The 26,136-nt window shown below is 47.5% G+C and overlaps 1 protein-coding gene and 1 non-coding gene across 2 annotated transcripts; both read left to right on the top strand.

Annotated features, from left to right (window-relative positions):
- LOC115113739 (importin-7-like) lies at positions 1-26,090 on the top strand. The gene is made up of 24 exons (XM_029641695.2): positions 1-198; positions 10,381-10,462; positions 16,643-16,796; positions 16,921-17,079; positions 17,195-17,351; positions 17,704-17,793; positions 17,976-18,070; positions 18,428-18,512; positions 18,669-18,903; positions 19,081-19,157; positions 20,051-20,167; positions 20,386-20,475; positions 21,175-21,340; positions 21,503-21,663; positions 21,868-21,996; positions 22,569-22,635; positions 22,810-22,935; positions 23,038-23,135; positions 23,233-23,328; positions 23,445-23,665; positions 23,802-24,010; positions 24,188-24,394; positions 24,804-24,920; positions 25,050-26,090. The coding sequence occupies exons 1-24, from the start codon at positions 115-117 to the stop codon at positions 25,148-25,150; spliced, it is 3,123 nt and encodes a 1,040-aa protein (XP_029497555.2). The 5' UTR covers positions 1-114; the 3' UTR covers positions 25,151-26,090.
- Positions 19,675-19,852, top strand: LOC115113884 (small nucleolar RNA SNORA23). Its single transcript, XR_003861149.1, has one exon. It is a non-coding gene; the product is annotated as a small nucleolar RNA SNORA23 (small nucleolar RNA).
- Positions 26,091-26,136: the final 46 nt, after the last annotated feature.

Raw genomic sequence — 26,136 nt, forward strand, 5'->3', positions numbered from 1 at the left:
TCATTCACTTCTTCCTTTCGCGCCGGTAACTGAAGAGCCGTGCGTCCATGTGCGCATTGACTGGGAATTCATAGACCACAGAAATACTGAATCCGAGCCATACCAGATTTAGCTATGGATCCGAACGTATTGATCGAGGCCCTTCGGGGTACCATGGACCCAAACTTGCGTGAGGCCGCGGAGAGACAGCTGAACGAGGTAAAAACTTGTGATGGTGCTAATCGGGCCTCTTCTGTTGTGTCACACATCAAAGATGGAATGGAGTCCTCCAAGCTTATGGTTGTGGGAGACCAGAGTCAGTCCAGAACTTTGACAGATCAAATATTCTCTGTTCGACATATGTTTCGGTGAATACATATGACTTTTGCCGTTACGGGTGTAATATCAAAGTTTCGAATTATATTTGAACACCAAGATCGGCAACTCCAAGCGAATCTACCCCGTGTACCCGCAGTTGGTTCTTTAAAAACGTGCGGAAGTTAGCATTAGCTTCCTTGATAATTAGCTGCTAGCTACGCAGTAAAAAGCCTTTTTGCACAATGCTTGCTTTTGGCCTAGCTGATGTATCATGTTTGAATCGTTGGAAAGACACATTTTTGCCAGTATTTATACAAGTTTGGTCTAAACTAACTAAATCATGCGATATAGTATACGAATGTAAGTAGCGTTTGCTAAAAGTTCGAAAATCTGTATTAGCAAGTTGGCTAAGTGAATCACGTGTCAGGTGTATTTTTTAAATTTTACTGCTGACATGCACAGCAATAATGCTAACTAGCCCGCCCGTTGATTTTAGATATCTAAATAAACTGGTTAGTCAGCCAAAATGTTACCAATCGGACGAATTGACAGGTGTAACGTTAGTTATTCAAGCTTTTATCATCAAACTACTTTCCTATCATGTATAAATGTACTTATAATATGCGAGTAGTTAATGTTACATTATTATTTAGCTTGCTGGCTTTGACTTCCATGAACGTAGCTAACTAGCAAGCTAACTAATATTTGCTAACTAGCTAGGTAGGTTTGATTTATCCAACGTTAGTTAACTTGCAAGACACAACGTAAACAATAGCAATCATTATTAATAATAGCAACGCATTTATTAACGTGGCAAACGTTTTGTTTGTACCTAATTTGTGAATGGGAAAGTGAATGTTCGCTGGCTAGCGCTAGGTTAGCAACCTTTTGCGGCTAGTGTTACATCAATTACATTGAGTCATTCGATGAGCTGTCCGCGTGCGCAAATTCTTTAGCTAATGTTAGCCTTACAAATTAAATAGCCAGCTATGTGCAACATGGCCTATTATCATTGTCTAGATGTCGACTATATGTCAAATGTAGACGTGCCATTGATAACTAACATATACGGACGGCGTGAATTATTTTATAGTCACATAGTTAGCCATGTTTCGCTCGCTAGCTAGCAGGAGGAAGTCTTGGGCAAGTGTCAAATATACTCTGGTCTGTTATCGGCTATGATATCCTTAGAACGATAGATGTACGGTGTTGTCATGTAACTGGGGTTTAGGTGAACTTTAAAGTCAAGTTGTTGTTTCTGTGATATGTCCATATTGTGTGTCATCAGCTCAAACGTATTATTAGCTAACTTTAGTTTGATAAGAGTAGGCCTAACAAGGCTCAAAAATAAAATGTACAGTCGTGGCCAAAAGTTTTGAGAATGACACAAATATTAATTTCCACAAAATTGGCTGCTTCAGTGTCTAGATATTTTTTGTCAGATGTTACTATGGAATACTGAAGTATAATTACAAGCATTTCATAAGTGTCAAAGGCTTTTATTGACAATTACATGAAGTTCATGCAAAGTGTCAATATTTACAGTGTTGATCCTTCTTTTTCAAGACTTCTGCAATCTGCCCTGGCATGCTGTCAATTAACTTCTGGGCCACGTCCTGACTGATGGCAGCCCATTCTTGCATAAATTTGTGGGGTTTTGTTTGATCACCCGCCTCTTGAGGATTGACCACAAGTTCTCAATGGGATTATGGTCTGGGGAGTTTCCTGGCCATGGACCCAAAATATTGATGTTTTGTTCCCCGAGCCACTTAGTTATTACTTTTGCCTTATGGCAAGGTGCTCCATCATGCTGGAAAATGCATTGTTCGTCAACAAACTGTTCCTGGGTGGTTGGGAGAAGTTGCTCTCGGAGGATGTGTTGGTACCATTCTTTATTCGTGGCTGTGTTCTGAAGCAGAATTGTGAGTGAGCCTATTCCCTTGGCTGAGAAGCAACCCCACATATGAATGGTCTCAGGATGCTTTACTGTTTTGGCATGACACAGGACTGATGGTAGCGCTCACCTTGTCTTCTCCGGACAAGCATTTTTACAGATGCCCCAAAGAATCGGAACGGGGATTCATCAGAGAAAATGACTTTACACCAGTCCTCAGAAGTCCAATCCATGTACCTTTCGCAGAATATTAGTCTGTCCCTGGTGTTTTTCCTGGAGAGAAGTGGCTTCTTTGCTGCCCATCTTGACACCAGGCCATCCTCCAAACATCTTTGCCTCACTGTGTGTGCAGATGCTCTCACACCTGCCTGCTGCCATTCCTGAGCAAGCTCTGTACTGGTGGTGCCCCGATCCCGCAGCTGAATCAACTTTAGGAGATGGTCCTGGTGCTTGCTGGACTTTCTTGGGCGCCCTGAAGCCTTCACAACAATTGAACCCCTCTCCTTGAAGTTCTTGAGATCCGATAAATTATTGATTTAGGTGCAATCTTACTGGCAGCTATATCCTTGCCTGTGAAGCCCTTTTTGTGCAAAGCAATGATGACTGCATGTGTTTCCTTACAGGTAACCATGGTTGACAGAGGAAGAACAATGATTCTAAGCACCACCCTCATTTTGAAGCTTCCAGTCTGTTATTCGAACTCAATCAGAATAACAGAGTGATCTCCAGCCTTGTCAACACTCACACCTGTGTTTACGAGAGAATCACTGACATGTCAGCTGGTCCTTTTGTGGCAGAGCTGATATGCAGTGGAAAAGTTTTGGGGATTCAGTTCATTTGCATGGCAAAGAGGGACTTTGCAATTAATTGCATTTCATCTGATCACTTTTCATAACATTCTGGAGTATATGCAAATTGCCATCATACAAACTGAGGCAGCAGACTTGGTGAAAATAAGTGTCTTTCTCAACTTTTGGCCACAACTGTACATGAACATCTCCACTCAACAATCTGAGGTCGTTTTGTTTTTCGTGACAACAGAATATACAACGCCCAGATTTTCAATCCACAGAACAAGAATGTGCAGTTGGATTGTTAGATCTGAGTCATGTTGTGTGGTATCCAGGGAGAGGTCTTGAGTGCATTGTTATCTACCGGGAAAGGAGGGTAGTAGGCTATTTTTCCTATCTTACATTTGACTCATCTGGAGCAGTTAAGCCTGAACAGTATTCATTTAATATAGCAAGTGATATAAGGATATGCGGGGGGCAAAGCATTGAGACCCATTTTCATTCCCGAATCCCTGAGCTGACAAGGTTAAACATCTGTCATTCTGCCCATGAATAAGGCAGTTAACCCACTGTTCCTAGGCCGTCATTGAAAATAAGAATTTGTTCTTAGCTGACTTGCCTAGTTAAATCAAATAAAAAACTTATGTGATCAATGATAATGTAAAAAGTATGCTGCACTCTTGTACAGTGGGGCAAAAAAGTATTTAGTCAGCCACCAATTGTGCATGTTCCCCGACTTAAAAAGATGAGAGGCCTGTAATTTTCATCATGGATACACTTCAACTATGACAGACAAAATGAGGTGGGGAAATCCAGAAAATCACATTGTAGGATTTTGAATTAATATATTTGCAAATTATGGTGGAATATAAGTATTTGGTCACCTACAAACATGCAAGATTTCTGTCTCTCACAGATCTGTAATTTATTCTTCGAATCAAATCAAATTTTATTTGTCACATACACATGGTTAGCAGATGTTAATGCGAGTGTAGCGAAATGCTTGTGCTTCTAGTTCCGACAATGCAGTGATAACCAACAAGTAATCTAACTAACAATTCCAAAACTACTGTCTTATACACAGTGTAAGGGGATAAAGAATATGTACATAAGGATATATGAATGAGTGATGGTACAGAGCAGCATACAGTAGATGGTATCGAGTACAGTATATACATATGAGATGAGTATGTAGACAAAGTGGCATAGTTAAAGTGGCTAGTGATACATGTATTACATAAGGATGCAGTCGATGATGTAGAGTACAGTATATACGTATGCATATGAGATGAATAATGTAGGGTAAGTAACATTATATAAGGTAGCATTGTTTAAAGTGGCTAGTGATATATTTACATCATTTCCCATCAATTCCCATTATTAAAGTGGCTGGAGTTGGGTCAGTGTGTTGGCAGCAGCCACTAAATGTTAGTGGTGGCTGTTTAACAGTCTGATGGCCTTGAGATAGAAGCTGTTTTTCAGTCTCTCGGTCCCAGCTTTGATGCACCTGTACTGACCTCGCCTTCTGGATGATAGCGGGGTGAACAGGCAGTGGTTCGGGTGGTTGATGTCCTTGATGATCTTTATGGCCTTCCTGTAACATCGGGTGGTGTAGGTGTCCTGGGGGGCAGGTAGTTTGCCCCCGGTGATGCGTTGTGCAGACCTCACTACCCTCTGGAGAGCCTTACGGTTGAGGGCGGAGCAGTTGCCGTACCAGGCGGTGATGCAGCCCGCCAGGATGCTCTCGATTGTGCATCTGTAGAAGTTTGAGTGCTTTTGGTGACAAGCCGAATTTCTTCAGCCTCCTGAGGTTGAAGAGGCGCTGCTGCGCCTTCTTCACGACGCTGTCAGTGTGAGTGGACCAATTCAGTTTGTCTGTGATGTGTATGCCGAGGAACTTAAAACTTGCTACCCTCTCCACTACTGTTCCATCGATGTGGATAGGGGGGTGTTCCCTCTGCTGTTTCCTGAAGTCCACAATCATCTCCTTGGTTTTGTTGACGTTGAGTGTGAGGTTATTTTCCTGACACCACACTCCGAGGGCCCTCACCTCCTCCCTGTAGGCCGTCTCGTCGTTGTTGGTAATCAAGCCTACCACTGTTGTGTCGTCCGCAAACTTGATGATTGAGTTGGAGGCGTGCGTGGCCACGCAGTCGTGGGTGAACAGGGAGTACAGGAGAGGGCTCAGAACGCACCCTTGTGGGGCCCCCGTGTTGAGGATCAGCGGGGAGGAGATGTTGTTGCCTACCCTCACCACCTGGGGGCGGCCCGTCAGGAAGTCCAGTACCCAGTTGCACAGGGCGGGGTCGAGACCCAGGGTCTCGAGCTTGATGACGAGCTTGGAGGGTACTATGGTGTTGAATGCCGAGCTGTAGTCGATGAACAGCATTCTCACATAGGTATTCCTCTTGTCCAGGTGGGTTAGGGCAGTGTGCAGTGTGGTTGAGATTGCACCGTCTCCCACACACACTCCCTCCCTCACGACGCCAGGACAGCGGAGTCAATCACCACCTTCCGGAGACACCTGAAACCCCACCTCTTTAAGGAATACCTAGGATAGGATAAAGTAATCCTTCTCCCCCCCCCCCCCCCCCTTAAAAGACCTAGATGCACTATTGTAAAGTGGCTGTTCCACTGGATGTCATAAGGTGAAAGCACCAATTTGTAAGTCGCTCTGGATAAGAGCGTCTGCTAAATGACTTAAATGTAAATGTAAAATGTCTGTGGACCTATTTGGGCGGTAAGCAAATTGGAGTGGGTCTAGGGTGTCAGGTAGGGTGGAGGTGATATGGTCCTTGACTAGTCTCTCAAAGCACTTCATGATGACGGAAGTGAGTGCTACGGGCGGTAGTCGTTTAGCTCAGTTACCTTAGCTTTCTTGGGAACAGGAACAATGGTTGCCCTCTTGAAGCATGTGGGAACAGCAGACTGGTATAGGGATTGATTGAATATGTCCGTAAACACACCGGCCAGCTGGTCTGCGCATGCTCTGAGGGCGCGGCTGGGGATGCCGTCTGGGCCTGCAGCCTTGCGAGGGTTAACACGTTTAAATGTCTTACTCACCTCGGCTGCAGTGAAGGAGAGACCGCATGTTTTCGTTGCAGTCCGTGTCAGTGGCACTGTATTGTCCTCAAAGCGGGCAAAAAAGTTATTTAGTCTGCCTTGGGAGCAAGACATCCTGGTCCGTAACTGGGCTGGGTTTCTTCTTGTAGTCCGTGATTGACTGTAGACCCTGCCACATGCCTCTTGTGTCTGAGCCGTTGAATTGAGATTCTACTTTGTCTCTGTACTGACGCTTAGCTTGTTTAATAGCCTTGTGGAGGGAATAGCTGCACTGTTTGTATTCGGTCATGTTGCCAGACACCTTGCCCTGATTAAAAGCAGTGGTTCGCGCTTTCAGTTTCACGCGAATGCTGCCATCAATCCACGGTTTCTGGTTAGGGAATGTTTTTATCGTTGCTATGGGAACGACATCTTCAACGCACGTTCTAATGAACTCGCACACCGAATCAGCGTATTCGTCAATATTTTTATCTGACGCAATACGAAACATGTCCCAGTCCACGTGACTCCTCTGTCCTCCACTCGTTACCTGTATTAATGGCACCTGTTTGAACATGTTATCAGTATAAACGACACCTGTTCACAACCTCAAACAGTCACACTCCAAACTCCACTATGGCCAAGACCAAAGAGCTGTCAAAGGACACCAGAAACAAGATTGTAGACCTGCACCTGGCTGGGAAGACTGAATCTGCAATAGGTAAGCAGCTTGGTTTGGAGAAATCAACTGGGAGCAATTATTAGGAAATGGAAGACATACAAGACCACTGATAATCTCCCTCGATCTAGGGCTCCACGCAAGATCTCACCCCGTGGGGTCAAAATTATCACAAGAACGGTGAGCAAAAATCCCAGAACCACACGGGGGGACCTAGTGAATGACCTGCAGAGAGCTGGGACCAAAGTAACAAAGCCTACCATCAGTAACACACTACGCCGCCAGGGACTCAAATCCTGCAGTGCCAGACGTATCCCCCTGCTTAAGCCAGTACATGTCCAGGCCCGTCTGAAGTTTGCTAGAGAGCATTTGGATGATCCAGAAGAAGATTGGGAGAATGTCATATGGTCAGATGAAACCAAAATAGAACACTCGTCGTTGTGTTTGGAGGACAAAGAATGCTGAGTTGCATCTAAAGAACACCATACCTACTGTGAAGCATGGGGGTGGAAACATCATGGTTTGGGGCTGTTTTTCTGCAAAGGTACCAGGATGACTGATCGGTGTAAAGGAAAGAATGAATGGGGCCATGTATCGTGAGATTTTGATTGAAAACCTCCTTCCACCAACAAGGGCATTGAAGATGAAACGTGGCTGGGTCTTTCAGCATGACAATGATCCCAAACACACCGCCCGGGCAACGAATGAGTGGCTTCGTAAGAAGCATTTCAAGGTCCTGGAGTGGCCTAGCCAGTCTCCAGATCTCAACCCCTTAGAAAATCTTTGGAGGGAGTTGAAAGTCCGTGTTGCCCAGCAACAGCCCCAAAACATCACTGCTCTAGAGGAGCGCTCTGCATGGAGGAATGGGCCAAAATACCAGCAACAGTGTGTGAAAACCTTGTGAAGACTTACAGAAAACGTTTGACCTGTCATTGCCAACAAAGGGTATATAACAAAGTATTGAGAAACTTTTGTTATTGACCAAATACTTATTTTCCACCATAATTTGCAAATACATTCATTACAAATCCTACAGTGTGATTTTTTCTGGGGGGGGGGGGGAATAATTAATTTTGTCTGTCATAGTTGAAGTGTACCTATGATGAAAATTACAGGCCTCATCTTTTTAAGTGGGAGAACTTGCACAATTGGTGGCTGACTAAATACTTTTTGCCCCACTGTATATACTGGATATCTTAATTTTGATCTTTATTAGTTAGTGTCTAGAGATTAGGGACAGGTGACACTCACTGTTTGATGCAGATGCTGCAGCCATGTGGAGGTCTGGATTCTTTTTCTGTGTGTTTATGGGGGTGTTACATTATGTAATGTACCTGTTGCATTAAGGTTTCTTAAACTCTCATACTTGGCATTCTTAAGTAGCTGTATGTGTATAGGCTTCAGCTAACGGAGCTCCATGCCTCAACATAATGGTTCAATATGGTTTAAATAATGCAAAAACAGTGTTGGAGGAGAACGTAGAAGTGCAATATGTGCCATGTAAAAAAGAAAAGAAAAAAACTACTGTTTAAGTTCTTTGCTCAGAACATGTGAAAGCTGGTGGTTCCATTTAACATGAGTTTTCAATATTCCCAGGTAAGAAGTTTTAGGTAGTATTTATTAGGAATTATAGGACTGTATTTCTCTCTATACCATTTGTATTTCATTTAGCTTTGACTATAGGATATTCTTATAGGCACTAGTATTGCCAGCCTAATCTCGGGGAGTTTATAGGCTTGAAGTCATAAACAGCGCTGTGCTTCAAGCATTGCGAAGAGCTGCTGGCAAACGCAGGAAAGTGCTGTTTGAATTAATGCTTACGAGCCTGCTGCTGCTGCCTACCACTGCTCAGACTGCTATATCAAATCATAGACTTAATTATAATAAAACACAAGGATATACGAGACTTAGTTTCCTGATTTGACTGTATTAATGACCTATCATTTCGAAAACAAATGAACCGTTCCGTGTTTTATCGAATGGGTGGCATCTAAGTCTAAATATTGCGGTTGCATTGCACAACCTTCAATGTTATGTCATAATTATGTAAAATTCTGGCAAATTATTTACAGTCTTTGTTAGGAAGAAATGGTCTTCGCACAGTTCGCAACGAGCCAGGCAGGCCAAACTGCTGCATATACACTAACTCTGCTTGCACAGAACGCAAGAAAAGTGGCACAATTTCCCTAGTTAATATTGCCTGCTAACTTGTGCATTGATTTTGAAAGGCATTGATGTTTATGGTTAGGTACATTGGTGCAACGGCAGTGCTTTTTTCACGAATGCGCTTGTTAAATCATCACCCGTTTGGCGAAGTAGGCTGTGATTCGATGATGAATTAACAAACACCTCATTGATTATATGCAACGCAGGACAAGTTAGTTAAACTAGTAATATCAACCATGTGTAGTTAACTAGTGATTATGTTAATATTCATTGTATTTTATAAGATATGTTTAATGTTAGCTAGCAACTTACTTTGGCTCTTTGCTGCCCTCGTGTAACAGGTGGTCAGCCTGCCTCGGAGTCTCCTCGTGGAGTGCAATGTAATCGGCCATAATCGGCATGCAAACATGCCGATTACCGATCGGCATAACTTGAAATCGGCCCTAATTAATCGGCCATGCCGATTAATCGGTCGGCCTCTAATGAAGATGTAGAAGCATGGTGGCTAGGGAAAACTCGCCTAGAGGAACCGAGCTCTGAGGGGTGGCCAGTCCTCTTCTGGCTGTGCCGGGTGGCGATTATAACAGTACATAGCCAAGATGTTCAAACGTCCATAGTTGACCAGCAGGGTCAAATAATAATAATCAGTGGTTGTACGGGGTGCAACAGGTCAGCACCTCAAATGTCAGTTGGCTTTTCATAGCTGCTCATTCTGAGTTAGAGAGAGAAGGGTTGGAAGCAGCAGGTCCAGGACAAGGTAGCACTTCTGGTGAACAGGTCAGGGATCCATAGCAACAGGCAGAACAGTTGAAACTGTTGATGAATCACTTACCTTAGCCTTCCCCGTTATCGGTCGCTGCTGGGTACTGCAGTCGGCAACAAAGACCGGTAGTGAGGGGGAATTTGGTGCACTAGATAAAATAGTGGGTGTTCGAGGAGTGCTACCCCTCTCTTCTGATTGCATAAACAGAGTACGAACTCCCAGTTTGCAGACTGGCTCCATCCAAGCAGACAGAAGATTACTGGACAGGAAACCCGCAACAGCCACAAACTGAACACTCCCATGACACGTACAGGCCGCTGTCAGAGCTCTACCATCCCATTCTTCACTACACTGATCATGCATACACCATATAGCCCAGGGCAAATGTCTTCCTAAGAACTCTAAAGATGTGCTTTCTAAAGCTGCCACCCATAAACTTGTCATTGTTGTTTTGTTTACATATATTGTATATTTTACCAATGTATTATATTAAGTGTTTTGCTAGTTTAGGATCTGATAATTATATATGATTGATGTTATGACTATAAATTGGTGTACATTTCAGTCTATGACTGAGAAACCAATTAAACCTACTACTACTAAAGTGGAGCAGCAGCAAGACCAGGTGGACTGGGGACAGCAAGGAGTCAAATGGCTGAAGATGTTTGTTATACACTGTTTTGCTGATATAGGTCAAATACACATCAGTGTTTGATATTCATGCATCCTTTCCTGCTTTCATTTACAGGGTCACACCCAGGTGAATTTTGTGTCAGCTCTGCTGCAAGTCACCATGTCTGATCAGTTAGATTTGCCCGTCAGACAAGCAGGTGAGTTTCAGAGGATGGGTATTTATTATGATGATGTGGGGCGGGGTTCTGGGCTCTCTTGCAGATGGAAATTCACCGGAACTGGAAGGTGAGAAGAGTATCTACAACTGTAGCTCAAATGAACTGAGCACGCTTTCTCAAAGATGACCCCTGCTTTGACTGCCACAGCTCCCACACAGATGACACCAGTCATATTGTGAAGACTGACCAATTTCCCATGAACTTGTACATTTGTTCACCAAGATACACACATGATAGAAAGAGAAATGTGTTTTTGTTGTATATGATGCCATCTTTTATTATGCTACTGTTGCAGCTTATTTTATCCTGTCCTACGGCATTGAGATTTCACACTTCTTTTAGTCTGCTAGTGGGCTCTAGTGAAATCTATAGTTGCTTGGCCTGGACAGTGTGTCTAGTCATTGATACAGCTGTCTTTGTTATAAAATAACCTTCCACATGTTTGAGATGCTCCGTGTGAGGGGTTGTTGGTAGCCTGTCCATGTATCACACATGCCTCTCTGGTAATGATGTGCAATTATGTTAGGACGATCTGCTCTTGATCAGTGGCTCATTGTCTTTTATTACATTTAAAAATGTGTGCCGTCTTCACGTGGCTACCAGACAGAGCTTGTCATTTTCAACGTGCTGCTAGACTCCACACTAGCGTATTCAATTGTGCTCACCCATAGCATCATGTCCTAACTTCTATCTTGTCAGTTCTTCTACATTGTAGTTTGCTTCCACAACACAATAGTAATGTGACTGCCTGGAGGAAAGTCTAACATGGCAGCAGCCCATCCTGCCCTTATGCTTTGGGTGCTAATCTGTGTGCCTCTTGTCAAACAGATGGCCTGAACATTTCTAAGCAAACCTCTCCAGGAACTGGTGTGCTGAGCAGAAATGCTATCCTTCTTGTGACTGTGCTCTTTGGCCTGCCATTGAGCCCTGCTGCACCTGACTCCGATTCAGACCAATTGCATTAAGTTAATGCAGCTGCAATGGTGGCATGCCATTGGTTAACAGATGCTTAAATGTTGGCTTGGCACTTCCACAGGAACTTCACACTCGGCACGTTGGCCACAAGTTCTGCGGTAATGAGGCTCATTTGCTGTAATCTGACACAAAGGGAGGAGCTAAGCGATTCCGTAGCTAGCAGGCAAATGTCTGGGATTCCATAAAGGCAGTGCGATCAGACCCAGGTCCCTCTCCTATTGAGGGAAAATGCCTGCCTGCTAATGGCAGATAATAGCATATATTTTTTGTCATGGTTAGTTTTTTTTCAAACCTGTCACACTATTATAGGCAATTGCATCATTTGCAATTTCAGGAATCATCTATTCCCTGCCTCATTGTGTGGGCTAGGGGGATGTTGAGTGTTGGACTGGGCAGAGGGGGACATTAATGGGTTGGGGAGGGTGGTTGTGAGGGTTTTGCTGTGTCAGCACTGACTGGCAGGATTATGACTTCCCAGCCAGCGGTCACGTGTCAGCAGTCTGTCTGACCACTGCCTGGTTTGTCCCTTTCCTATCCACCGCCTGGCCTGTCTTCCCCCCTCTATCCACTGCCTGGCCTGTCTCCCCTCTGTCCACCGCCTGGCCTGTCTCCCCTCTGTCCACCGCCTGGCCTGTCTCCCCTCTGTCCACCGCCTGGCCTGTCTCCCCTCTGTCCACCGCCTGGCCTGTCTCCCCTCTGTCCACCGCCTGGCCTGTCTCCCCTCTGTCCACCGCCTGGCCTGTCTCCCCTCTGTCCACCGCCTGGCCTGTCTCCCCTCTGTCCACCGCCTGGCCTGTCTCCCCTCTGTCCACCGCCTGGCCTGTCTCCCCTCTGTCCACCGCCTGGCCTGTCTCCCCTCTGTCCACCGCCTGGCCTGTCTCCCCTCTGTCCACCGCCTGGCCTGTCTCCCCTCTGTCCACCGCCTGGCCTGTCTCCCCTCTGTCCACCGCCTGGCCTGTCTCCCCTCTGTCCACCGCCTGGCCTGTCTCCCCTCTGTCCACCGCCTGGCCTGTCTCCCCTCTGTCCACCGCCTGGCCTGTCTCCCCTCTGTCCACCGCCTGGCCTGTCTCCCCTCTGTCCACCGCCTGGCCTGTCTCCCCTCTGTCCACCGCCTGGCCTGTCTCCCCTCTGTCCACCGCCTGGCCTGTCTCCCCTCTGTCCACCGCCTGGCCTGTCTCCCCTCTGTCCACCGCCTGGCCTGTCTCCCCTCTGTCCACCGCCTGGCCTGTCTCCCCTCTGTCCACCGCCTGGCCTGTCTCCCCTCTGTCCACCGCCTGGCCTGTCTCCCCTCTGTCCACCGCCTGGCCTGTCTCCCCTCTGTCCACCGCCTGGCCTGTCTCCCCTCTGTCCACCGCCTGGCCTGTCTCCCCTCTGTCCACCGCCTGGCCTGTCTCCCCTCTGTCCACCGCCTGGCCTGTCTCCCCTCTGTCCACCGCCTGGCCTGTCTCCCCTCTGTCCACCGCCTGGCCTGTCTCCCCTCTGTCCACCGCCTGGCCTGTCTCCCCTCTGTCCACCGCCTGGCCTGTCTCCCCTCTGTCCACCGCCTGGCCTGTCTCCCCTCTGTCCACCGCCTGGCCTGTCTCCCCTCTGTCCACCGCCTGGCCTGTCTCCCCTCTGTCCACCGCCTGGCCTGTCTCCCCTCTGTCCACCGCCTGGCCTGTCTCCCCTCTGTCCACCGCCTGGCCTGTCTCCCCTCTGTCCACCGCCTGGCCTGTCTCCCCTCTGTCCACCGCCTGGCCTGTCTCCCCTCTGTCCACCGCCTGGCCTGTCTCCCCTCTGTCCACCGCCTGGCCTGTCTCCCCTCTGTCCACCGCCTGGCCTGTCTCCCCTCTGTCCACCGCCTGGCCTGTCTCCCCTCTGTCCACCGCCTGGCCTGTCTCCCCTCTGTCCACCGCCTGGCCTGTCTCCCCTCTGTCCACCGCCTGGCCTGTCTCCCCTCTGTCCACCGCCTGGCCTGTCTCCCCTCTGTCCACCGCCTGGCCTGTCTCCCCTCTGTCCACCGCCTGGCCTGTCTCCCCTCTGTCCACCGCCTGGCCTGTCTCCCCTCTGTCCACCGCCTGGCCTGTCTCCCCTCTGTCCACCGCCTGGCCTGTCTCCCCTCTGTCCACCGCCTGGCCTGTCTCCCCTCTGTCCACCGCCTGGCCTGTCTCCCCTCTGTCCACCGCCTGGCCTGTCTCCCCTCTGTCCACCGCCTGGCCTGTCTCCCCTCTGTCCACCGCCTGGCCTGTCTCCCCTCTGTCCACCGCCTGGCCTGTCTCCCCTCTGTCCACCGCCTGGCCTGTCTCCCCTCTGTCCACCGCCTGGCCTGTCTCCCCTCTGTCCACCGCCTGGCCTGTCTCCCCTCTGTCCACCGCCTGGCCTGTCTCCCCTCTGTCCACCGCCTGGCCTGTCTCCCCTCTGTCCACCGCCTGGCCTGTCTCCCCTCTGTCCACCGCCTGGCCTGTCTCCCCTCTGTCCACCGCCTGGCCTGTCTCCCCTCTGTCCACCGCCTGGCCTGTCTCCCCTCTGTCCACCGCCTGGCCTGTCTCCCCTCTGTCCACCGCCTGGCCTGTCTCCCCTCTGTCCACCGCCTGGCCTGTCTCCCCTCTGTCCACCGCCTGGCCTGTCTCCCCTCTGTCCACCGCCTGGCCTGTCTCCCCTCTGTCCACCGCCTGGCCTGTCTCCCCTCTGTCCACCGCCTGGCCTGTCTCCCCTCTGTCCACCGCCTGGCCTGTCTCCCCTCTGTCCACCGCCTGGCCTGTCTCCCCTCTGTCCACCGCCTGGCCTGTCTCCCCTCTGTCCACCGCCTGGCCTGTCTCCCCTCTGTCCACCGCCTGGCCTGTCTCCCCTCTGTCCACCGCCTGGCCTGTCTCCCCTCTGTCCACCGCCTGGCCTGTCTCCCCTCTGTCCACCGCCTGGCCTGTCTCCCCTCTGTCCACCGCCTGGCCTGTCTCCCCTCTGTCCACCGCCTGGCCTGTCTCCCCTCTGTCCACCGCCTGGCCTGTCTCCCCTCTGTCCACCGCCTGGCCTGTCTCCCCTCTGTCCACCGCCTGGCCTGTCTCCCCTCTGTCCACCGCCTGGCCTGTCTCCCCTCTGTCCACCGCCTGGCCTGTCTCCCCTCTGTCCACCGCCTGGCCTGTCTCCCCTCTGTCCACCGCCTGGCCTGTCTCCCCTCTGTCCACCGCCTGGCCTGTCTCCCCTCTGTCCACCGCCTGGCCTGTCTCCCCTCCGTCCACCGCCTGGCCTGTCTCCCCTCCGTCCACCGCCTGGCCTGTCCCTCAGCCCCTGTCAACCGCCCCGGCCTGCCTGCGAGCCACTGACCTCAGACGCTCCATTGTGGCTCTGTAGAATAATTCACACCCGTACTCCAAATTCAGAGAGGGGGAACACGAGAGGGGGAACTATTGCAAACACCTAACTAAATTACACTTTTACACTTCTGTTCTATGACTCACTTAAGGAATTAGGCCTCTTTCTGCTGCTCTGATTTTATCAGTTGAAGATGGAGGCAGAGATGTGAGCTGTAATTTCAGGGGGTAGAGGAAGGATGAATATTTGAGTGACTCCTTGTTTGGATGGGGAGTGCTAATGAACAGGGCCATGCTAGTGTGTTGAGACAGAGGAGAGATGTGGGCTCTTAAAGGGGCCTAGAAGTACTCCTCTTACTCCCCCGGCCGACTGCTACTCCCTCTCAGCCTGAGCACAACATGAGAGGAGTCACAGTGAATGTGCTGGTCATGAGATCCGCTGCTGCTATCTAGGCTGATGGACTCTTTCACACCTCCCAATGTCACACTGACTCACTCTAACAATTTAGAGATCTCCCTGATATTAAGTGATTTAAAGAGATGTGGGGAATATTGTGCCACTTTAACCAGCTGCAATTCCATGGAAATCCATAGGAATTGGAAGGGTTCAATTTTAACCCCATTATCAAAGCAGATTTTACTTCAATATCATATGATTTGCATTAATTAAATCTAAGGGGGTGGAATACCAGCTGTACAGTGCATTCGGAAGTAGTCAGACCCCTCCCGTTTCCACGTTTTGTTACATTAGTCTTATTCTAAAATACATTAAATAAAAACATTTCCTCATCAATCTACCCTCAATGACAAAGCGGGGGGATTTTTTTTTTTTTTTAACTGTCTGCAATTATATGAAGAAAAAATCTTCTATACATAAGTATTCAGACCCTTAGCAACGAGACATGAAATTGAGCTCAGGTGCATCCTGTTTCCATTGATCATCATTGAGATGTTTCTACAACTTGATTGGAGTCAACCTGTGGTAAATTCAATTTATTAGACATGATTTGGAAACGCACACACCTGTCTATATAAGTCCCACATTTGACAGTGCATGTCAGAGCAAAAACCAAGCCATGAGGTAGAAGGAATTGTCCGTAGAGCTCCGGGACAGGATTGTGTCGAGGCACAGATCTGAGGAAGAGTACCAAAACATTTCTGCAGCATTGAAGGTCCCCACGAACACAGTGGCCTCCATCATTCTTAAATGGATGAAGTTTGGAACCACCCAGACTCTTCCTAGAGCTGGCAGCCCGGCCAAACTGAGCATTTGGGGAGAAGGGCCTTGGTCAGGGAGGTAACCAAGAACCCGATTGTCACTCTGACAGAGCTCTAGAGTTCCTCTGTAGAGATGGGAGAACCTTTCAGAAGGACTCCCCAAAAACAGGTGTGCCAAGCTTGTAGCCAAAGGTGCATCAACAAAGTACTGAGTAAAGAGTCTAAATACTAATGTAGTCAGGGTAGCCTAGTGGTTAGAGCGTTGGACTAGTAACCGGAAGGTTGCAAGTTCAAACCCCCGAGCTGACAAGGTACAAATCTGTCGTTCTGCCCCTGAACAGGCAGTTAACCCACTGTTCCTAGGCCGTCATTGAAAATAAGAATTTGTTCTTAACTGACTTGACTAGTTAAATAAAGGTAAGGGGCAAAAAATGTGATATTTCAGTTTATTATTAATAAATGTGCAATTTCTTTCAATTTTATTGTCATTATGGAGTATTTTGAGGAGGGGGACCATTTCAATCAATTTTGTAATGAGGCTGTTACGTAACAGAATGTGGAAAAAGTTAAGGGGTCTGAATACTTTGCGAATGCACTGTATGTAATCCAATATTAATAGGATCTCTATGAAGCCCGTCTTGTGTTTAGTCAGTTGAATGTCCCCTTCTCCCCTCCCCAGGGGTGATCTACCTAAAGAACATGGTGACCCAGCACTGGAGCGAGGGGGACGGTACCAGCACGGAGACTCCTGTCAATAACATACCAGAGGAGGACAGGCAGTTTATCCGTGACAACATTGTGGAGGCAATCATCCACTCCCCCGAGCGCATCAGGTAACTGACCACCACCCTGTGGCTGCTCAGCTCACTGCACAGCGCCAGAAGAGGGGGGATGGGGGTAGAGGTAGCTCTGCTCAACCAGGTCGTCTTCCAACCTTTCTCCTCTCTAACCCTTCAGAGTGCAGCTGACGACATGCATCCACCACATGATTAAACAAGACTACCCCGGCAAGTGGACAGCCATCGTGGACAAGATTGGCTTCTACCTGCAGTCAGATAACAGTGCCGGCTGGCTGGGCATCCTGCTCTGCCTCTACCAGCTGGTTAAAAACTATGAGTAAGGACTCCTTGTTTTAGAGTGACCATGTTTGTGTCCCAACCATTTAGGGAATGGGGTGCCATTTGGAACAGAGACTGTATTATAGAGCTGTGTCTGATTGTGTGTTTGACAGGTACAAGAAGCCAGACGAGCGCAGTCCTCTGGTGGCGGCCATGCAGATCTTCATGCCCATGCTGAAGGACCGCTTCATCCAGCTGCTCCCTGACCCCTCCAGTGAATCTGTCCTGGTGCAAAAACAGATCTTCAAGATCCTCTACGCCCTCTTCCAGGTACTACTGACCATATCTGTCACGCTCACCTTAGAAGTTGTGTATATGTTAGTCTGTGTTGATTGTATAGGGAGTGTATGGTACTTGTCTAAATGTGGATGTATAGCTGTAGTGTCCAGGTATTTAGCTACTACTTCCATAATACTGTGTTTGGAGATGGGTCTATTATGGTTGTCTTGTAGGAGGGGGAGGGCTGAGGACCATCTGGTCCATGTCAGGGCCACTGGGCTAGACCTGTCCCCCTCAGCATGCCAGACTGCACTGCTGTCTAGGGTTTTCTGTCTGTCCATTGGAACGACGACAAAGCTTTTTGAATTGAATAGACAGGGTTTCTCCTTTTCTCTGTCCACAGTATAACCTCCCCCTGGAGCTGATCAACCGACAGAACCTGACTGAGTGGATGGAGATCCTGAAGACAGTGGTGGACAGAGACGTGCCTCCGGTGAGGGCAGATTTACTGTGGTAGGGCAAGGAGGGGAGCACAAATAGGTTGACTGCAAATCAAGTAGCTCCCAAACAGATTAGCTGTAGTTTGTTTGCTTTATTTTAATTGCTGCTAGTTAAAAGAGAGCTGATTTATTTATTTATTCTCTCTTTCTCTCCTCCCCCGTCTGTGCCTCACAGGAGACCTTGCAGGTGGATGAGGACGAGAGACCTGAGCTGCCCTGGTGGAAGTGTAAGAAGTGGGCCCTCCACATCCTAGCCAGGCTCTTTGAGAGGTAAGCCTACTCAACCCACCCCAGCACACTGTCACTGTACTACACTGAGTGTACAGAACATTATGAACACCTACTCTTTCCATGAGACTGACCAGGTGAAAGTGATAACCCCTTAATGATGTCACTTATCATTATTACCTGTCTGGTGGATGGATTGTCTTGACAAAGGAGAAATGCTCACTAGGAGGGATGTAAACAAATGTGTGCACAAAATTGGAGAGTAACCTTTTGTGCATATGGAAAATGTCTGGGATCTTAATTTTCAGCTCATGAAACATGGGACCAACACTATGTGTTGTGTTTATATTTTGGTTCAGTGTATATTAACATGTGAAAGCATCTTTAATCCCCTCCCAGGTATGGTAGCCCAGGCAACACTACCAAAGAGTACACAGAGTTTGCCGATCTCTTCCTCAAGGGATACGCAGTGGCAGCACAACAGGTGAGAGGCCAAGGCCGCTCTTGGCTTTGTCTGAGCTAAAAGATGTGTGATGCATGACTCTGTGATTGACTGAGGGACAGAAGGTTGCCTTTCAACTGTGTCTGTCTGCATGGGAGTCTGATCTCAACCGAGGGGAACTGATTTGTCTGTCTGTAGGTGCTGCTGAAGGTCTTATATCAGTACAAGGAGAAGCAATACGTGGCTCCCAGAGTCCTCCAGCAGACACTCAACTATATTAACCAGGGAATCGCACACGCTGTCACCTGGAAGAACCTGAAGCCACATATCCAGGGCATCATTCAGGACGTGGTTTTCCCCCTCATGTGCTACACGGACAGTGACCAGGAGTTGTGGGAGGAGGACCCATACGAGTACATTCGCATGAAGTTTGGTAAGCGCCATTCTTGTTTACGGAATATTTCTCTGATTTCCAAAGGGTTTGTCATCCAGAAGGAATGTCCTGGAATCAGACTGCCTGGAAGTGATCAGTTCAAAGATTTAACTGTGTAAAGCTATTCTAACAAACGCAATGTGCCATCTGATCTACTGACTCTCTGTCCTGTCTCAGATGTGTTTGAGGATTTCATCTCTCCCACCACGGCAGCTCAGACCCTGCTCTTCACCTCCTGCAACAAGAGGAAAGAAGTGAGTTGTGGTTCTGATGTGAAAGCTGAGTCCTCCTGGTCCTGGCAGGGTCAACAGCCTGCCATGATGTGATCCTGTTTCATCCCAAATGGCACCCTATTCCCTATATAGTGCACTACTAATTTCTTCCGCCTAGAACCCTGTTCAAAAGTAGTGCACTATATTGGGAATAGGGTGCTATTTGGGACGCATGGCCCGGTGCCTGTTTTATTTGATTTTTTCTCTCTCTACTGGCCTCACTCCTGCCCTTATTTATGGCCTTGCCCATTCCTCCGCCCTGTCCTGCTGTGGATCTCATTAGCGCCCTGTTGCTCCAACAACAGTACAGAGCTGTTGGAACCGGTCTGTGGACGTGTTGAGCCAGGTGAACACTGGCAAACAAAGGAGCATAGCTGGGAGAAAGCACTACTTTAGTTGCTGTAGCTCCTTAGTCAGATGTGTTCCGTATTACGGCTTTCTTTCTGTTCTAAATGTAAGGTGTTGTTTTAGCGTGTGGTTCTATTCCGTTTTGGCTGTGGGTGAACGGGGTGTGTGGTGCCTGTCCATGTTACGTGCTGTCGTCTGGCTGTGTCTTATAGTCTGTGCGGCGGTGCTCACTCCACACCTGCAGCCATAGAGCCACTGGAGATCATAGTACTGACCTGTGACGTCTCTGACTCCTCACCACGGGCCAGCCTCCATACTCTCCCACAAACTCTCCTTGCCTGCATCTCAAATGGCACCCTATTCCCTACATAGTGCACTAACCCATGGGCCCTGGTCAAAAGTAGTGCACTATGCATGGATTAGTGTGCCATTTGGACATATCAGAGGTGTTTGATGTTAATGTGTAGCAGTTAGCCAGGATACACAGAAGCAGCACATTTGACTGAATGCATTTCTTTATTCTCTAGGTTCTTCAGAAAACCATGGGCTTCTGTTATCAGATTCTCACTGAGCCCACCTCTGACCCCAGGAAGAAGGACGGAGCGCTGCACATGATTGGCTCTCTGGCTGAAATCCTGCTCAAGGTGATTAACCCCCAGCACCACCTGCTATCTCCTCTTTTCTAGTTGACGTTTGGTCTGACCATGTACTCATCAGATGAGGTAGCTGACTCGGCGTGGAACTATTTTGCCAAATTGTTTTATCACTTAAGTTCCCTTTATGGCTTCCACGTGGCAGTCAAATACATTAAATGCATTTTTGTTAACCATGATTTTCATTTTCTTCTCTCCCCTGGAAACAGAAAAAGGTCTATAAAGACCAGATGGAGTTCATGCTGCAGAACCACGTCTTCACTCTGTTCCGCAGTGAGCTGGGCTATATGAGAGCCAGAGTAAGTGTCACATTGCCAGATCATTCTGGCCCAGGGCTCCAGTGGGGAGAAGGGGAGAGCATGTGAGCTGATCACCGGACATGCTACCTGTCCCAGACCTGCTGTTTTCAACTGTCTGGAGACGGCAGGAGCGTTAGATACTCTGAATGATCGGCTTTGAAAAGCCAACTGACATTTACTCCTGAGGTGCTGACCTGTTGCACCCTCGACAACCACTGTGATTATTATTATTTGACCCTGCTGGTCATCTGAACATTTGAACATCTTGGCCATGTTCTGTTATAATCTCCACCCGACACAGCCAGAAGAGGACTGGCCACCCCTCATAGGCTGGTTCCTCTCTAGGTTTCTTCCTAGGTTCTGGCCTTTATAGGGAGTTTTTCCTAGCCACCGTGCTTCTACACCTGCATTGCTTGCTGTTTGGGGTTTTAAGCTGCGTTTCTGTACAGCACTTTGACATCAGCTGATGTAAGAAGGGCTTTATAAATACATTTGATTGAGTGTATCAATAATATTAATGACAATGATTTGGTAAAACACCTGTGTTTTCTGACAGTTCTGCCTCTGTCATTGCAGTGGCTTTTCAACTCTTCACATCTTGATGGTTCTAGATAGAAATTCTAGATTTAGGAGAATTCTGCAAAAGTATAGCCAGTTTGTTAACTATGTTAACCACCATCTCTGGTGTTTCCCCCATAGGCCTGTTGGGTCCTTCATTACTTCTGTGAGGTCAAGTTTAAGAGTGACCAGAACCTGCAGACAGCCCTGGAGCTGACCCGCCTCTGCCTGATCAACGACAACGAGATGCCTGTTAAAGTGGAGGCAGCCATCGCCCTGCAGGTCCTCATAAGCAACCAGGAGAAAGGTAGCTAGCTATCTCTCCACTGTCAGACTCAGAAACACACCATAGGTGTATATGGAGTCTTTCTTTGCTGAATAACATTAATAGTTAATGTTCTTCTTGAATCCAAATGATATAGCTGATTATCACTAAGTGCTCCTCTGTCATGTTTTTCCTCTTTCCTAGCCAAAGAGTATATCACTCCCTTCATCCGGCCTGTGATGCAGGCCCTCTTGCACATTGTGCGTGAAACGGAGAACGATGACCTCACTAACGTCATCCAGAAGATGATCTGCGAGTACAGCGAAGAGGTCACGCCCATCGCTGTGGAGATGACACAGCACTTGGTGAGGAGTGTGCTCTGCCTGACTCATAAAAAGGCCCTGCACAGGAAGTCTCCTTCCTTTGATCAATTTACAGTTCTGTTTGTCAGCCATGGAGAGAGGAAATAAGGTCCAATTACCATCTCTCCTAGTTCCATGTTGGTCTGGTTTTAAAGACTCTGCTCTCAGGAAAACCCACTTATGGCTGTTATTCCCGTCTCTCCTCAGGCGATGACCTTCAACCAGGTCATCCAGACGGGGCCTGACGAGGAGGGAGGGGACGACAAGGCGGTGACAGCCATGGGCATCCTCAACACTATCGACACACTGCTCAGTGTGGTGGAGGACCACAAAGAGGTGAGTACAGCCATGGTGTTCTGTCCATGGGGTCTACTTGTACATCAAGCTGTCTCATGCTACAGAAACAGGATATGGGCTCCTGCCCGATTGGCCATTCTAGTTCGGACAAGGCATATTTACTTACAGCCATTCAACCAAACACCCACTCAGTACAGCAGCTTCCCTCCCAGCTCATACTGCTGCCTGCCAGCACACTCCCAGCTGCCCACCCGCTCCTGGAAACACACACTGTTCTCTCGCTGATGCCTCTAGAAATAGCACTGTGGCTCTCTGCCCGTACGTCCGCCGACGCACAGGACCGTGGGGCTTGGAACCAGCCAACCCAGCAAATGTTGGTCAACAGTTAGATATGTCTTCTTGGTATGCTACTCGTTGACTGTAAAGTAAAGCTGTTGACTTATGACGTTTTTATCAATGTGCCTACCCACAGGTATATGGTTTTCTGGAAATGACTTGCACAATGAAATCATCAAATCTACTCTTTCAACACCACTTGTATGTTCATGGTGAATCTGTGTATGTGTGTGTGTTCCAGTGCTCTAACTAAATGAATGGGGTTTCTGTTTTAGATCACCCAGCAGCTGGAGGGCATATGTCTGCAGGTGATTGGCACAGTCCTGCAGCAGCACGTCCTGGGTAAGTCTCCCTTGCTCTTCCTGTCCCACCACATTCCAAACCGGGTCCTCCCGTCTCTCTGACACTTACAGGTGGGCGAGGTGCCTAGAGTCATTTACGTGACTGACTCACTCTGTGGGGGTTGTCCTATGTTTACCTCTTTGACACCCAGCCTGTGTGTGTGCTGATTTTCAGAGTTCTACGAGGAGATCCTGTCTCTGGCACACAGCCTGACCTGCCAGCAGGTGTCCCAACAGATGTGGCAGCTCCTCCCCTTGGTGTTTGAGGTCTTCCAGCAGGATGGCTTTGACTACTTCACAGGTATACTGCTCATCAACCTGCTAGTCTCAACTTTGCCTGTTATGGTGATTTGACTATTATATACACAAACACTATATTAAATGGGGAATGTGACTATTTCAGACATGATGCCTCTCCTTCACAACTACGTCACGGTTGACACAGACACTCTCCTGTCTGACACTAAATACCTGGAGATAATCTACAGCATGTGCAAGAAGGTACAGTAATTTACAGCCGCTATGCAATTTTTTTCACACATTGGTGGTGTGTATTTTTGCTGGGTGTGAACAAGTTGATCATCTGTTTTCCATGCAGGTTCTGACTGGCGATCCAGGTGAGGATCCAGAGTGTCATGCAGCCAAGCTGTTGGAGGTGGTTATTCTGCAGTGCAAAGGGCGCGGAATTGATCAGGTAAGTGTCTGCCTTCTACACTAAATCTTGTATGGCTACGACTGTATTCAAAGTAACTGCTTTTGAGAAGCACTGTACTATACAGTCACCTTAGACTTTCTTTTCCGCTCCTGCAGGTTGTTCCCTTGTTTGTGGCGGCTGCGCTGGAGAGGCTGACGAGGGAGGTGAAGACCAGTGAACTGAGGACCATGTGTCTGCAAGTGGCCATCGCTGCCCTGTACTACAGCCCCCCTCTGCTGCTCAACACCCTGGAGAACCTGCGCTTCCCAAACAACACTGAGCCCATCACCAACCACTTCATCTCCCAGTGGCTCAAAGACGTTGACTGCTTCTTGGGGTAAGACCAGGAAAGATGCTCGCGTTTAATATATTTACAGCTCGTCTGGTTTCTCTGGTCCACCATATAGTTTGATATCAAGTAGAGGAAAAATGTACTGTAAGATATAAAAAAAATATGTAATGTTATTCCCCAGGCTCCACGATAGGAAGATCTGTGTGCTTGGCCTGTGTGCCCTCATTGACTTGGAGCATAGGCCCCAGGCTGTCAACCAGGTGGCCGGCCAACTGCTTCCCGCAGCCATCCTGCTCTTCAACGGCCTCAAGAGGGCCTACGCCTGTCAAGCAGAGAACGAGAATGAGGATGAAGATGAAGATGGAGATGGAGAGGAGGATGAGGAGAATGGTACGGCATTTGTGCTATCCTCTGAACTCATAAGTCCCATTGTCAGTCCCTTATTTAAGCTTCCTACTATATTGAATAGAACAAGATACAGCTGCAAGGAGCACTTCATTGGTAGATGGTTTGAGTTGTGTTAGTAGATTGATCAGTAATAAATTAATCCATTGTGCCTTTCCTCAGTCGAGCTGGGCAGTGATGAGGATGACATTGATGAGGAGGGCCAGGAGTACTTGGAGATGCTGGCCAAGCATGCAGGAGAGGATGGGGATGATGAGGACTGGGATGAGGATGACGCAGAGGAGACTGCACTGGAGGGCTACACTACAGCTGTAGATGACGAAGACAACCTGGTGGATGAATACCAGATCTTCAAGGCCATACTACAGAGTAAGGAGACCACCTTTCATGCACACAAAGCTAGTGATGGGTTGTCAAGTTAAGGACACAAATTGGACATAAACAGTGAATAAGTGTTTACACTCACAAATTTGTTTCATAATATTATTAAGGTCTGTTATTTAAAGTGCATTATTAGTACAAGATCTTAAGTGATGAAATAATAATGATTCGGGAACGGGACACTGTCAGTGGTCACTGGATCAGGGTCACGTTCAATTCCCCACAGCAGCATGTTCTTCAGTTGAAGACATCGAGGCATTTGAGAAGGATTAAAAACACAATACAAACGAGATCTCGGGATTGAAGACATGAATGCAATATGTTGCTTAAGTGTAAATCATACATAAAAGTGGAGGGAAAACTTAAGTTATGTTAACTATGTTTTTCTCCAACTCAGATATCCAGACCCGTGACCCAGCATGGTACCAGGCACTCACACAAACCCTTGATGAGGAACAAGGAAAACACCTTCATGACATTGGCACACTTGCAGACCAGAGACGGGCAGCACATGGTAAGTAAATGTATCCCCGTCATACAATAAGACAGCTGTTAATTTGTATTTAATTGTTTTAATATCATAGGAAATAAACACTTACCATGTTTGGCCTGTTGTATAATTGCCCTATTTTTTTCATTCTAGAATCCAAAATGATCGAGAAGCACGGCGGATACAAGTTCACAGTGCCAGAGGTGGTGCCAACTAATTTCAACTTTGGAGGCAACGCTCCAGGAATGAATTGAGTCGTCCCTTCTCCCTTTTATTACTCTGACTGATTGTAGTGAAGTGAAAAAAGCTTGTGTTGTTCCCTTAAGTAGTGGTTCCAGAACTGGTTCTTCTCACTGACTCTTCAATCTGACTATAAAATTGGAAATAGCACCAGAAGAAGTGGGAAGACAACCAAATGCAACAAATGGCTGGGAAAACAAACCAAGAACTTGAGCTTGAAGCAAGAGAAAAAATAAGCTCAAAACAACATTGTCTTCTGGGATCCACTGTGGAGGATACTAGGACGGGGACTTTTTTTTTTCTTCCCTCTTAAACAAAATGGGAGGGCTTAACAATTTGAAATTGATAATGGGACGAAGTGTTTCATCATTTTCACTGTTTTGGCCAAAAGGCCGTGCGTGATAAGATTATACCTCTGGCAGTAGTGTTGTCTGTTATTTTCTGCATTAACAAATTCTCATGTTTGTTATGTATATACAAGCCAAGGTTCTTGATTTTTAAGTAGCCTTGCTAAAACAACCAGAGGCCATTTGTAAGGTGTCAAGTGTATTCATATGTAGCATATTGGATACTTCATGGCACTATGGTGATGCCTGATCTCTGTAAATTTAATGACTAGCACTTTCATATTGTTCAGGTCTCCTAGCCTTCTGTATCAGACTGCAATTTTTAAATCAATTAAGACCATTTAAAACACAAACCGCTGCAACTTTGGTTACGGTGTAGAATAATGAGTGGCATCACTGTGCTGCTAAAGTGGAAACATTCTTGATTCCTAAAAAAAGAATGCTCTTGGTGTTCAGTTTGGATACAAGACGTGTTGTGAGCACAAAGTCAATTGGATGCTTCATTGAAGCATGTACAATTGGACTTGATTGTGAAGGTCTCAAGCATTTGATTGGTGTATGAATGAACCATCTATATACACAACATATTAAAAAAAGTTAAGTTGTATTGCATGCATTTGACTGTTTACTAACCGCTACACAGTTGTGCACTC

The sequence above is a fragment of the Oncorhynchus nerka genome, linkage group LG28 (assembly GCF_034236695.1).
Source record: "Oncorhynchus nerka isolate Pitt River linkage group LG28, Oner_Uvic_2.0, whole genome shotgun sequence".
Taxonomy (NCBI): Eukaryota; Metazoa; Chordata; class Actinopteri; order Salmoniformes; family Salmonidae; genus Oncorhynchus; species Oncorhynchus nerka.

Coding starts and splice junctions, on each gene's coding strand:
- LOC115113739 (XM_029641695.2), top strand. CDS start 115: ATGGATCCGAACGTATTGATCGAGGCCCTTCGGGGTACCATGGACCCA. Junction 17,794..17,975: donor TGGACAGAGACGTGCCTCCG/GTGAGGGCAGAT, acceptor TGTGCCTCACAG/GAGACCTTGCAGGTGGATGA. Junction 20,476..21,174: donor TGGGCTATATGAGAGCCAGA/GTAAGTGTCACA, acceptor TTTCCCCCATAG/GCCTGTTGGGTCCTTCATTA.